Here is a 14,051-nt window from a genome sequence, read left to right on the forward strand (position 1 = left end):
TTTGCCCAGGAGGGGACAGGGTCTCTGCCAGGTGGGACCCCACAGCTGGGTGAGGGGCATGGAGAGAGGAGAGCCGGGCAAAGGGAGACTGGAGACCCACTGGACCTCACCTTGGGGGGACACAGCCTTCAGGGCCCTCCCCCTCCTGAGGAACAGCCCATCCCAAACCCTCTTCAGCCCCCCCATTGTAGGAAACCCCCCCTTCCTGCCCTGGGGCATGTCCCCTGAGCCTGACCCACTGCCCCCCCTCCCAGGTGCTCTCAGAGAACTCAGCTCCCTCTGGGGCGGCAGACTCCCGGCAAGGAGGCCGGAGACAGGAATTAGGAGCCCGATGAACAGAGCCAGAGCGGGGCTTCTGTCCTCCTCCTGGAGCTCGGGGGGGGGGGTAACAGTGGACCCCCAGCCTGGACGAGCTCTCAGTCCCCTCCCCTGGGATGGTCGGAGGCTGACTGCGGGGCCATGACTGACTGACTGTTGGTCACTGGTGACGGGTCCCTCCCCCCACCCAGAAGTCAGAGGCCAAACTGGAAGGTCACCCCGATTCTTGGTTGGGTGCCCTGACACAGCTCCACCCTTAGGTGCTCTCCAAGAGACCCTCATGGACGTACAGAGACATCTTTGTTGCTCTCAGTGAAGTGAGTGTCCAGGATGCCGAAGGCAGCTGCATGATGGGGCCTGAGACCAAACACAGACACTCATACTAACCTGATAGCGCCTGCTCCGGGAGTCGTGAGACCCTAATGCCGACACGATAAGGTTGGCGCCTACATAAAGGAGCCCCTTCCCCCTTCTGCCATGCGAGGTACGGCAGGAAGCCAGCACCTGGGCCACATGGGATGTGGACAGACCCTGGTAGGTGCACCCCGGTCCTGGCTGGCACCCCAGGGTCGGCGATGGCAGCGTCTGTGGGTCATGAGCCCCAGTCTCTGTCCTCATGAGAGCAGCTGCTGACGTTGGGGTGAGCAGGAGGTCTCGGTTCCTCTGGTCATAGCAGCCCCGGTGCCCCAAGTCTGCTCTGCAGAGGCTCAGCTGTCCGGGAACCTCACACTGGACACCAGCCCTGGGCGTGGGTGAGGAAGATGAATCGAGGACCCGGGACTGCAGCGGGAGTAGAGGTTCTGGTGATGCTGCACACGGTATCGGGGACCCCAGGTTCGGGGGTGCCAGAGCTCAGAGGTCATGTGTCAGTGAGGGGCCTGAGCCCCACCCCCAACACACACAAAAGCCGGGAGACGTTCACGAGACGCCAACAGACGCGCAGACCGTGACGGTGGATTTATTGGCCAGAGGTCATGACCACCCGCCAGCAGGGCCTGTTCCGGGGGGCGCGGAGGCATCAGTGTCCCTGGTTCTCGTAGTCAGGCTGACTCTGCCTCCCCCCAGGGCGCCTCTGAGGCTGGTGCACCCAGAGGACGGCACTGAGCATGCCCAGGAGCAGGGGCACCTTCAGGAAGACCAGGAGCAGGAAGTGGACGCTGCCCAGCAGGGAGCTGTGGGGGGACAGGACACAGGAGATGAGCAGCCTCCTGGGGGAGCCCTGGTGCCCCCATTCCTCCATCCCTGTGCCCATGTCCTGTGGCCACAGCAACCACATAAACACAACCCTGGGCTGAGGAGCCCAAACAAAGTCCCCCTGACCCCTGCTCACCATCTCCCTGAGACCTAGCCCTTGTGCACGGCAGGGCAGGGCCACTAGAATGATGCCAGGGACCCAGACCCAGGTGGGACCTATCATCAGGAGTTCTACCTGAGTTCTAAGACCTCACATTGGGGGTCCCCCATCTGAGGTGTCCTAATCAGTAATGGGGGCGTTATGTCTGTGCAGGCACCAGCGCTTCCTGGGGAGGTCTTATCTGCAGTGAGGACTTGGCACCTGCCAGCAGCCTGAGAATCATCAACCCTTCCAAGTTGGGGTGTTGCTCTCACCTCCCTCAGAGGCCTCCCTCTGTCAGGTGTTGGGGAGGGGGTAACAGCGAGCAGAGACCACTGACCTCGCTTCTGCCTTCTGCCCTAGCTGGGGGGCGTCCCAGGCTCCTTGACGGGACTTGCACTCACTGATCCCTCTGCTTGAACCCCCACTTTGCAGAAAACTGACTGCCAGGCCCCCAACTGCTTTAGGTCCTCAATGCAAATGTCCCCTCCCCAACCTGTCCCCAATAATCTCTTAAGAAGCTCAGCTCCCCCTCCTATTCCTGCCTGCCCCCCGCAAGCCCAGCACCCAGTGTGGGGTTTCTGAGGGCACTCCTCCCAGCCCCCCGCTAAAGGGGTCAGAGTGGATCATTCCTGGGGTTTCCCTGGACCACACTTGCGTCAGAGCAGGGTTGTATCTGGGGGTTCCCAGCTGTACCTACAGAAGAGCGCCTAATAATTAACCATTAGGATCTCCTTGGCCAGGTGTGGGATGGTAAATAAATGAGGGTCCAGGCTGAAGGGAGGCACCGACCACAGCCCCCCATCTTGTCTGGAAGTCAGTGCCCCGTGGTCTGCCCTGGATGGATGCTGTCCCCTTACCCGGGGTGCTGGCTGGGACCCAGAGTCTCTCGCCAGATCTCGGTGGTTGAGCTGGATGCTGACGGTGCCCCCTGAGAACCGGGGGTGCTTGTGGTGACCACAGGACTGGGGGGTCTCCTGGGGGCTGAGGCAGAAGCACAAGTCAGGCTGGCGTCCTCCCCTTGCGCCTCTCGTCACGTCACCTATGACTCACACCATCAAGGTCACCAAGGCCCCTGACACACCTCCCCGTGGCCACCTCCGGGCCTGACCAGCACCTGCTCCCGCCTCACAGAGGCCCACCAGGTGCACCAGATGGGTCGCCTGCTCCGCAGGAAGTTCAGAGTCTGCCGGCCCAGCCCGCCTCTCCCCTCCCCTCCCCGCCGGGACACAGGGTGACAGAGGGCAGGAGCTGACCCAAGCACAAGGGCCACCCTGGCTGATGGCTGCTGTGAGGTCACGAACAGGGTTATGCACAGGGCTCCCCAGAGATGGGACCCCAATCCCGTCCTACGTGCTGGGGTCTGCATGTAGGTGCCCCACACTCACGTGTTCAACATATAAGCTCAGCGTGGTGCTTTTCGGAGGGACAGGAAGGCATCAGGGGATGGGGTGAGGAACAAGGTGATTAGGCCATGAGGGTGCCCCTCATTAGTGCTTAGAGCCTTATATGAGGTCAGGGGACCCCTGGCCCCTCCCTCCAGTGAGGGCACAAGCCTGCACCCCAGAGACCCCCCCACTTTGCTGACACCTGATCGGGGTTTCAGCCTCCGGAGCTGGGAGCAGGAACTTCCATGGCTTCTGTGCTCCCAGCTGTGAGCCTCGGACTCTTCGCTCACCCCATGTCAGCCAGGCTTGTGGCCCCTGGGCGCCCTCTCTGGGGCGGGAATGACCAGAAAGAAAGACCCAGAGGGATGCAGAGAGCAGGGCCCGCGCTGAGCCCAGAGGACAGGCCTCCCCTCCGGCCTGTGTCAGTGGGTCAGCGCCTCCCCTTCAAGCAGAAACACTGGGGCGACCTCCAAGTGGGGAGCTAAGGTGGCTGGAGGGGCAGAGTCGGGAGGGTGGGCAGAGCCGAGGCCCTGACTCGGCACAGGCGGTCTGTTCCGGTCTCAGGGACACAGGTTCTCTCCAAGGAGAACATCTGCATGCGGATGCAGGTTTGGGGCCACAAACCCCAGAGCCCGTGTTCTCATCCCCCATCTTCCGTGTCCAGGGGAGCAGGTCCAGGCACTTCTCTCAGTTCCCCCGTGGGCACAGGTGCCAGAGCATGTGGGGGAGCAGGATGACCCCCAGAGTCAGAGGTCCACAAGAGGTTTAGGCTCCTTCTCAGCCCCCCAAAGCTATAAGAGACCCCAAGGACCTGGCTGGGAGGCTGGTGCCCCAGCAGCTGCCAGGACTCAGTGAGGTCTTCTCAGCACCCCGGGTCCCAGGCCGCCTGGGGGAGACAGGGCCCAGTTCTTCCATAGGGATGACTGTGAGAGGTCCAGGGGGAAACTCACGGTCCCCCTCGAGTGCCAGGGCCCTGTGAGGACAGGAAGCAGCCTGTCCCATGACTCAGAGATGTCCCCACACAGCAGGGAAGCTTCAGGCCTGACACGCCCGGGTGTGGACATGTGCTTGTGCGTGTGTGAGCAGAACAACACACTGATGCACACACGTAGTCACGAGACACAGGCCTGCAGCACATGTGCACACACACAAGCACGTGCGCACGAGCCCTGGCCCGACCCCTCCCCTGCTGTGCAATGGGCTCACCGTCCAGGTCAGGGCCCTGGCGCTCAGGCCAGGGTGGGCGGCCTCGCCCAGGAACACAGACCCCATGACCTGGACAGTGGGGACCACCCATCTCACATCAGCCACCTCCTTGGAAGATCCTGGGTGAGTATAAGGGCGGGGGTTAGACTCACCTGGGGACACAGACACCTTGACCCGGAGCATGAGGTCTAATGATGAAGATACCTCAATCCCACACAGGTACGTTCCTGCATCAGCCTCCGTGAGGTTCTCCACGGTCACTGTGAAGGTCAGGATGGCCGGATGGTCCCTGATGGACACGCGGCCGCTCCTCCCTTCTCTCTCTGACCTGCTGGTCTCCACGATCTTTCTCTCTGGAGTCCAACATGGGAATCTGCACCAGTACTTGACATGTTCTGCGTATTTGTCCTTGTAGCGGCAGGGCACGCTCAGGGATCCGCCCACAGAGCCCGTCACGATGCCGGGGCCCTCCAGACACCAACAGCCTGGACAACACACGCCCCCCTCCTCTGTGGGTGACGGGCTGGCCTGGGGTTGGGATGCCCCAGGGACCCTGGTGTCTGGCAGCCCAGGCAGGAGATGGGTCTTTCCGGATACCCAGGTTTGGGGGGCTCAGAGAGAGGTGGGGTAGGGGAGGTGTCCACGGATATGAGAGGGGCCAGAACGGGGGAAAACTGAGTGTGCACTTGACTGTGTGTGGTGTGTGTCTGTGTGTGGTGTGTGTACTATGTACTTTTGTCTGTGGTGTGTGTGTGGTGTGTTGGGGCATTTATGCGTGTGTGGTGAGGGGTTATGTGGATGGCGTGTGTCTACCTGTACACATGTATGTAGTATATACGAGCATGTGCATTACGGGTGTGGTGTGGCTGTCTATGGTAGTGTGGGGCATCTGTGTGTGTGTGGTGTGGTGTGGACGGGGCATGTGTGTGTGTTTGTGTTTGTGTGTGTGTGTGGTGTGTGAGATGCATGAGGCACATGTCTCACTGTGACAAAGGATCTGACATCAGGCCCCTGTCTGAGTGCAGTGTCCAGTGTCCAGTGCAGTGGACGAGGTTCGCTTGCTTAAGGACTGAATCCTCCTGTCACTGCTGAGGCAAGAGCTAGACAATTCTGGAAGCTTCTCTGCTTCCCTTCCTTCCCATGTGCCCCTCCCACGGGGAGCTCACCTCCCTGCCCCCTCCACTCCCTCCCCTCCCCGCAGATCCAGCCCTCACCTGGGACATGGAGAAGGAGCAGAGCCAGGGGCAGCCAGGCTGCTGTTTCCCTCCGGGTCATTCTGCAGCACGGATGCCACCCACGTCCCTGCCAGTGCCCTGGACAGGGGCGAGGTTGGGTCTCTGAGCAGAGGAGGGATCCCTGGCCCCCACTTCTGCTTTCTGGCCTCTCTGCTTCCTCCTCCCTCCCAACCCTCACCCAGCTGCCTGTGGTTGGTTGGGGGCTGGTCAGGGCAGGGGCTTCAGGAGCAGCAGCTCGGGCAGTGCAAACCTAGGAAAGTGCCCCAGCTCCTCTATCCCAGGGATGGGGCAGGGCCAGGGTGCTGGGGGGGCCCATCTCACTGTCACCCAGAACAGCAGACAAGTGGCTCTTCCTCCTTGTAGGGTGGTCTCCCCTCTGACCTGTCACCTCCTTGGTCAAGTTGGACCGTGCTGGGGGCGGGGCCAGACCCGTCCACCCTCTGCTGGGGGCATGTGCTGGGGGCACAGAGGGCTTGGGATGTCTGGCGACTCCAGACCCAGGGTGGGCGGCCTCGCCCAGGAACACAGACCCCATGACCTGGACAGTGGGGACCACCCATCTCAGGTCAGCCACTCCAGGAAAGATCCTGGGTGAGTATAAGGGCGGGGGTTAGACTCACCTGGGGACCAGACACCTTGACCCGGAGCATGAGGTCTTGACGAAGATACCTCAATCCCACACAGGTACGTTCCTGCATCAGCCTCCGTGAGGTTCTCCACGGTCACTGTGAAGGTCAGGATTCCGCATGGACCCTGATGGACACGCGGCCGCTCCTCCCTTCTCTCTCTGACCTGCAGGTCTCCCACGATCTTACCCTCTCTGGAGTCCAACATGGCAATCTGCACCAGTACTTGACATGTTCTGCGCACTTTGTCCGTGTAGGGGCAGGGCACCTCTGTCCTCCTCCCACAGAGCCTGTCACGATGCCGGGGCCCTCCAGACACCAACAGCCTGGACAACACACGCCCCCCTCCTCTGTGGGTGACGGGCTGGCCTGGGGTTGGGATGCCCCAGGGACCTGGTGTCTGGCAGCCCAGGCAGGAGATGGGTCTTTCCGGATACCCAGGTTTGGGGGGCTCAGAGAGAGGTGGGGTAGGGGAGGTGTCCACGGATATGAGAGGGGCCAGAACGGGGGAAAACTGAGTGTGCACTTGACTGTGTGTGGTGTGTGTCTGTGTGTGGTGTGTGTACTATGTACTTTTGTCTGTGGTGTGTGTGTGGTGTGTTGGGGCATTTATGCGTGTGTGGTGAGGGGTTATGTGGATGGCGTGTGTCTACCTGTACACATGTATGTAGTATATACGAGCATGTGCATTACGGGTGTGGTGTGGCTGTCTATGGTAGTGTGGGGCATCTGTGTGTGTGTGGTGTGGTGTGGACGGGGCATGTGTGGTGTTTTTGTTTGTGTGTGTTGTGTGGTGTGTGAGATGCATGAGGCACATGTCTCACTGTGACAAAGGATCTGACATCAGGCCCCTGTCTGAGTGCAGTGTCCAGTGTCCAGTGCAGTGGACGAGGTTCGCTTGCTTAAGGACTGAATCCTCCTGTCACTGCTGAGGCAAGAGCTAGACAATTCTGGAAGCTTCTCTGCTTCCCTTCCTTCCCATGTGCCCCTCCCACGGGGAGCTCACCTCCCTGCCCCCTCCACTCCCTCCCCTCCCCGCAGATCCAGCCCTCACCTGGGACATGGAGAAGGAGCAGAGCCAGGGGCAGCCAGGCTGCTGTTTCCCTCCGGGTCATTCTGCAGCACGGATGCCACCCACGTCCCTGCCAGTGCCCTGGACAGGGGCGAGGTTGGGTCTCTGAGCAGAGGAGGGATCCCTGGCCCCCACTTCTGCTTTCTGGCCTCTCTGCTTCCTCCTCCCTCCCAACCCTCACCCAGCTGCCTGTGGTTGGTTGGGGGCTGGTCAGGGCAGGGGCTTCAGGAGCAGCAGCTCGGGCAGTGCAAACCTAGGAAAGTGCCCCAGCTCCTCTATCCCAGGGATGGGGCAGGGCCAGGGTGCTGGGGGGGGCCCATCTCACTGTCACCCAGAACAGCAGACAAGTGGCTCTTCCTCCTTGTAGGGTGGTCTCCCCTCTGACCTGTCACCTCCTTGGTCAAGTTGGACCGTGCTGGGGGCGGGGCCAGACCCGTCCACCCTCTGCTGGGGGCATGTGCTGGGGGCACAGAGGGCTTGGGATGTCTGCCCCGACTCCAGACCCAGGGGCTCTGCCCGTGGACCCAGCTCCTTCTGGCTCTGGAAAGTCCCAGGAATCTGAGGTGAGGTCAGAAAAGGTTTTCAGGCAGAAGCCGGGACAGGGAGGATTATGGATCTTCGAAGACCAACCCAATCTGACCCCGAGAAGATCGTTTCCACGATGATTCCGTCAAAGAACCTTATGAAAGAACAGCCTTGCCCGGGGAAAAGGCGGCTCTTGTCTCAGGCTGCCAGCCCGTGTCTGTGCAGCGTCTCCTTCCTCAGGGACCTTGCCGGGCGCTCAGTGGGAACGTCTGCTGCACTCACTCTCAGAGGGGCCCAGAACCCCACGCACTGACCCATCATCTGAACCCCAACATCTTCCCAAGCACTATTGCTTCCAGAACTTGCCCTGAGCGGTGGTGACGACGGGCAGCACTTCCTGTCCCCGTGTTACCCTCCCGGGGAGAATTTACAAACTAAACCTGCAATTCCCCCTCGGAGAGGCTGCTCGACTCTTCCTTGTCGTTCACTGTCTGCGTCTACGGGGCAGCAGGTCACCTCTGTCCTCTCTCCTCTCCAGCAACCTGCCAATGGGCCAGACACAAGCCTACCCCCCACCCCAGTCCCCTGCCCTGACCCCAAGAGCATCTTTGCCCCAAACCCCGACCCAAGGGGAGACGCAACCAGAGCAGACCCCACAGAGGCGAGTCCGCAGCCCCGGGCCCAGCAGGGGTGGTGGCTGTGGTCAGGGCCGCGCCCAGAGCCTGACCCGGCTCCACATCCCAGGTCTGCTCCTCCCTCCGCCATCTACGCCCCTCCCCAGAGCATCTTCTCAGAAAACACCCCTGAACCCCAAGGACCTTCTGCCAGCGCCGCCGGCGCCGAGTTCAGATGAACGGAGGAAACTCAACTGCCCTGAGCATCGCGATGGTCATTTCTGTCAACTTGACTCTAAAATTCCAAGAAACACAAGACTGTTCGGCTTCTTCACTGTAAACATCTTCCCTTTTCTCACTGTATTTCCCAGCAAGCAGCTCCAGTGGCCCCGGACCTGTGTGGCTCCGAGCCCATCTGCCTGTCCCCGATACCCCCGAGCAGCGGCTCAGTCGGGGCCATGCCACGGACCAGCGCAGCGGTAGACCAGCAAGGCCGACTCAGGGGTGAGAAACTGTGCAGGGTGGTCAAGGATTCGGCGCATAAATGACAGAGAGACACACTTCTGGAGTGAATATCTGAATGTAATGTGCTCAAATCATCTTGTAGTTTTATACATTCTTAAAAAGCATTAGGTCATACAAAATCTATTTTTTTACAGCAAAAATTGATTGAACTACAAGATATATTGTCTTATTTTTCCATAGAAACAGTGAGCAGTGTTGCATCTCAAGGTACACACTATTATTTTTTAGCTAATGATTATAAAGTGCTAAGCAGAGGTGATCAGCCATACATAAAGCACAACCATAGACACTACATTGTTGAACCTGTTCTGCTAGTTTTAATTTAAGTGCCTCGATTTCCCTGTTAACTTCTTTTCATGCTTCTAAATTTCAATGACCTATGAATTTACTAAAACCATTTTGAAATATTAGTTTTGATTTGTAGAGGATATAGAGTCCGTGGTGACCCTGACTCATTGATTCTGTTCCCAAGTTTTAAATCATGAACTAGTTTTGGTAGTAGGAACACATATTTAATTACATTCTCCTCGGGACCCCCTTGAAGGGGTTGCCATGGACTTTTTCCAACATCATCAAATATTTTTTGGTGGGGTGTTAGCTGTTGGGGGAGGTTTACTGACCACATTCTTTGATGCTTATCATTGTTAACTTATGATTCTCATCTCAGACCCTATCACGAAATAAGGTAGATTAGTGTTTCACAGGAAAAAATACAGTCAGGACAGCATCACAAGGCAGACTATTGGGAGTCACAGAACAAACAGCTAATAAGTAACTCATACTGCTGGGCAACAATGAAAACATACTTAATAAGATGATGACGACGATCAGCAGCCATCTTCTCGGGGTTCAAGGTGTACCTCCCGCGTGCTCGGTGCCTTGACCATGCCGAACATCAAGGACCAGATTGTGGTCACTTGAGTTCTGCCGCGGGAGGGGGCACCGCAGTTCCCCCTGTTTTTTTTGTTTTAAGCTGCATGGTGTAGATATGACGTTTCAATCCAGAAACGGCTCTTGCAACGAGCCTAGAACACACGGGAAAAAGTACACACAGCACAAGGACCATTAGGGTAAGAACACCAAAGGAAATTAGGAAATGCAGCCAATGGCTCGGAGTGAGGGACCGAAGGGAATCCGAGAATGACTGAGCAAAAGAAGAAATGGACAGGTCGCATCGCAGGGCCACGTGTCCCCAGCCCCCGCCCGGGCACCCGGGGTGTCTGAGGACGCTCGGGTCACTCTCCCGGGAGGGCGTCACCAGGTACCCTGAGCGGCCAGTCCAGAGAGGCCCGAGCACTGCACGGCACACAGGTCGACAATGACCCCTCCAAGGTGGCGCGCTGAGGGGAGGAGCAGAAGCTGCCCAGAGGGACACAGCCTGGGGTGCAGGCAGCAGGGAGGGCTCCCAGAGCACCCCTCAATCGCTGCAGTTCCCGGCTCAGGCTCTAGGGGCGCTGATTCCCACATATCTAACAAGAGAGGACCTGGACTTAGTTTAAGCTTTCACTAACTCAAACCCCATCCTCGAGGGTGTGGGGGCTGCTTCCTCTGGGCTGAATGGGGAAGCTCCTCAGGGACACTGAGTTATGCCAGAGCCTCCCATCCCCCTGCTATTCCACCAGGCCCCTGGCCTGAGCCAGCCTGGGCAGGTCCCCAGCCCGTGCCACACCCAGAGTAAGCTCCCTGCCCCCTGTGGCTGCACAAAGAAACTTGGGCTTCCTCCTCTGCACCATTCGTGGGATCTCTGTTTCCAGAAGCCTGACCTTCCAGGAGACCCCTGTGTAGTGCCCCCAAACCCGTCCCCACCTGTGGGGCACAGGGCCCCACAATGCAGGTGTTTCGGGGGCTGGGAGCACATAATGGATGGTCACCAGGAGGCTTAGTGGTATTGACATCCTATTCAAAACATCCTTGACCCTGGAAATAAAGTTTCGGGCTTCAATCTTTGTTGTGCCAAATCTTTGCTATAGCTAAGCAATTTTTCACACCTTCTGAGTCTACTTCTCTCAGGAAGGAGTGTGATAAAGATAAGATAACCGGGGAACGGGTAATACAGTGGACAGTCCAGTTACTCTTGTTCTCTGACTGTTCCCCCAACCCCTTGTCCCTGGGGTGCTCCTGATGTTCGTACCGATGGTGGCGATGACCCAAGTGGCCACTTTCACTTAGGTGCTCTCTCTCTGGGCCACATGTGGCCACTTAGTCCTCATCCTACCCTCAGGGGGAACAGGGCAAGTGAGGGGTTCCCTACAGCTTCATCTCCACCCCCCATCACCACCCTTTTTCCCAGCTGGATCTGCTGGAGCAGTGTCCTGTGTTCAGACCCAGTCCGCCCACCTGGGCACAGAGCAGCAGGAGCTGGTGACAGCTACAGGGCCGCGTGGCCCCGGGTGCTCTTCCAGCACCTGGGGCTGAGCCTCCAGCCTCACCCGGCTCCCTCTTCTGCCCTCGCTGGCTCTGCCACTTCGCCTTCAGCCTCTTCCTGTCTGTTCTCAGAGGCAGAAAATACGGGAATCTGGAGCTGGGGCATCGCGGGGTCAGCTGAGACAGGACTGAAAACCTCACCGAGGTTCATCCTCGCACACACATCTGAACTTGCACGTCCCGTCTCTGTGGCCGGGAAGGTCGTGCCCCTTCTGCTCCCCCCAGCTCCCAGGCAGCCGCCCTGCTCAGCACCCTCGACCCCATTTCCACTGGGTTTCCCAGCTAGTCTGCCCCGTTAGGAAACATTCCCTGCTCCAGAGCACAGTCCCGGCAGGACAGGGTCAGCTACGGGCAGGGCCCAGCGCCCAATAAAAATGCTCTTGTTCCAGATTTTTGAGTTACAAGGTGGCGATGAGGGCGCATGAGACCCTGCGTGGGACCCTTTAAGCAGCATCAGAGCTGGCTTACCTGCTGTCGGGTATAGTCGGGGAGCCTTTGTCTTCTTCTGGGGTGACAGGCGCTGTGGAGGAGGAGGTGGTGGTGGTGGTGGACACTGTAGTGGCTGCTTGGCACACAAATCAGATAAATATTTCTGCCTGCCAACCTGCCCTCCCCCAGTCCTGCTCTCCCCACTGGCCTGGGGTCCAGGGCTTCCCTGGCCTGTGGAGCCCGGAGCAAGGCTGTGGGGAGGGGTCTGGTGCTGGACCTCTCATTTCTCCGGACCTCAAGCAGACTCACAAACCTGGGGACAGGTGGGGCTGTGGGAGCAGGAGGGCATCCTGCAGGCCCAGGGAGCAGAGGGCCAGGGTGTTCAGGGGAGGCAGCTGCAGTCCCCGACCATAAACAGCCCTGCTGCTCCTAAGTCCCCCCAGAACCCTCTGTTCATCCTGCAGTGAGGACAGAGCAGAGCAGGGCTGCCCATTGGTGGCAGACCAGTGTGTGACTCAATCCAGGGAGACCTGGCAAGACTGGGCAAGTGGTGAACCTTCTGTGACATTCGGCCCTTCCCAGGATGAGGTCAGGATTCCAGGAGATGGTGAACGGCTACGCCTGCAGCGTGACCTGCCTCCCAGGTATGAGGGGTGGTGGAGGCTCTGCTGACCCTGGTGCTCCCTGCTTTGCCACAAGTGCCCTGGAGCGGGGGGGAGGGGGCACTTAGCAGGAGGGGAGGCCCAAGATTAACCACTTCAAATCCAGGCTTTTGGACCCTGAAGCAGGCTCTCCCACGGTGTCTGCTTTCTAGAAAGACTGGAAAGGACACCCTATGTCCTGGGGCATAAATAGTTCATGGTTGGATTCCAGGCCCCAGACATGTGGCCCATTGGTTATAAAGATGTTTCCAGGCTTCAGGAATGAGCCATGGTCTGTGCCGGGCTGTCCCCTGCTTGGACATGGAGCTTGGGTGGAAACAGTCACGATGAGGTCTCAGCCCAAACTCCAGAAAGAGCAGGGAGGTCCCGGGAATCATTGGCAGGAATTGGGGTCTTGAGCCCCGTGAAGGGGGTCATTTGTCCATGAGCTGACCAGGGCATCACCTGACCTCTGTGACCATGGAAAGAGGGGCTGAGCCACACAGAGTGGGACAGTGAGCGACAAGGATCCTCCTGTCCAGGAGGGGCCTGGAGCCTTGAGCATCCGGGAGAAGCCCCCCTCCCAGCGCCCCCGGGTGAGGCTCCCCCTCTGGGACAGTCACCCTTAGTGACAGTGACCCCTGGGGAGGACCTGAGGGACCAGTTCCGAGCAGGCACCGCGGAGACACAGCCACATGCACAGGCGCTCACCTGGGTCAACGGTCACTTTAACTTGGGCCCCAAGGTCATGTCCTTCTCTCTCAACCCCACACCAGTAAGTGTCCGCATCGTCCCGCGTGAGCGCCTCCATGGTCACGGTGATCGTGCGGTTTCTTTGATGGTCCCTGATGGACACGCGGCCCTTCTTCACCTCCTGCTCCGAGCCGGTGGTTCGAACAAGGATGTTGCAGCTGCCCCAGTGAGCCCCTCGACACCACCACTTCTTGTGGGTCTCGTAGCCTCGGCCATAGCGACACCACACGGTCAGCGAGCCCCGCTCCCAGCCCTTCACTGCGCCTGGACCCGTGACGTCAGAGGAGCCTGGAAAAAACACGTCCATGCCCCTGTGACCCCACCTGCACACAGGCCCAGCCCCCTGCCCTGCACCTGCCCCCTCAGCCCAAGGGCAGGGAGGTGGACACAGCCATGGAGGGAATGACCCCCAGGAGAGAGGCCTGTGTCCTTCTACATCCCACTGGGCAAAGCCCCGGGAACAGCACCTGAGACACAGCTCAGAGTCAGAGACGCAGAGATGCTGGCCCTGAGCAATGACAGCCCCCAGATTCACATGCCACCCCCACCATTGTCAGTGAATCTGTATCCCCAGCAAGGCCCCTTTGTACCAACCCTATGTTGTTCCTGCTGATGGGAAGCAAACCCCAGAGGACCTGCCTCCCAGAAGAGGCCTGTGCCTGGCCCGCACCAGGGCCCGGGAGGTGCAACTGATGCCCCTGCACCCCTAGAGTGGGTGTGCCCCCGTGGCTCTGTGCTCCTAGTGGTTCCCTGGTAATGCAGCTACGGGAACAGCTGTGGTGCTGACCGGGCACTGCTGCCCAGTGGCCACACACGCTGTGGGTCCATGTCACACGGGGGCCACGTACCCCAAGGAATGTTGCCGGTTCCCATCACAAGCTCCAAGCCAGGCGGGCTTGTGAGAGTAGGAGGGTCAGGCATGACACAGCTGCCCCTTCGTGCCTCCCCGTGCTGGCAGATGT

General features: G+C 59.3%; 2 protein-coding genes across 2 annotated transcripts; both read right to left on the bottom strand.

The window, feature by feature from the left end:
• Positions 1 to 1,245: 1,245 nt before the first annotated feature.
• LOC119231735 (protein CD300H-like) lies at positions 1,246 to 5,579 on the bottom strand. The gene is made up of 4 exons (XM_037493476.2): positions 5,460 to 5,579; positions 4,398 to 4,730; positions 2,512 to 2,635; positions 1,246 to 1,490 (listed from the first exon to the last, which is right to left on the bottom strand). The coding sequence occupies exons 1-4, from the start codon at positions 5,518 to 5,520 to the stop codon at positions 1,337 to 1,339; spliced, it is 672 nt and encodes a 223-aa protein (XP_037349373.1). The 5' UTR covers positions 5,521 to 5,579; the 3' UTR covers positions 1,246 to 1,336.
• Positions 5,580 to 11,160: 5,581 nt separating this feature from the next.
• Positions 11,161 to 13,396, bottom strand: LOC119231631 (CMRF35-like molecule 5). Its single transcript, XM_037493325.1, has 3 exons — positions 13,048 to 13,396; positions 11,735 to 11,831; positions 11,161 to 11,179 (listed from the first exon to the last, which is right to left on the bottom strand). Exons 1-3 carry the CDS (start codon positions 13,394 to 13,396, stop codon positions 11,161 to 11,163), a joined length of 465 nt encoding a protein of 154 aa, XP_037349222.1.
• Between the last annotated feature and the right edge of the window lie 655 nt (positions 13,397 to 14,051).

The sequence above is a fragment of the Talpa occidentalis genome, unplaced genomic scaffold (genome assembly GCF_014898055.3).
Source record: "Talpa occidentalis isolate TD23 unplaced genomic scaffold, MPIMG_talOcc4v2.1 talOcc4.7, whole genome shotgun sequence".
In the NCBI taxonomy this organism is placed as follows: domain Eukaryota; kingdom Metazoa; phylum Chordata; class Mammalia; order Eulipotyphla; family Talpidae; genus Talpa; species Talpa occidentalis.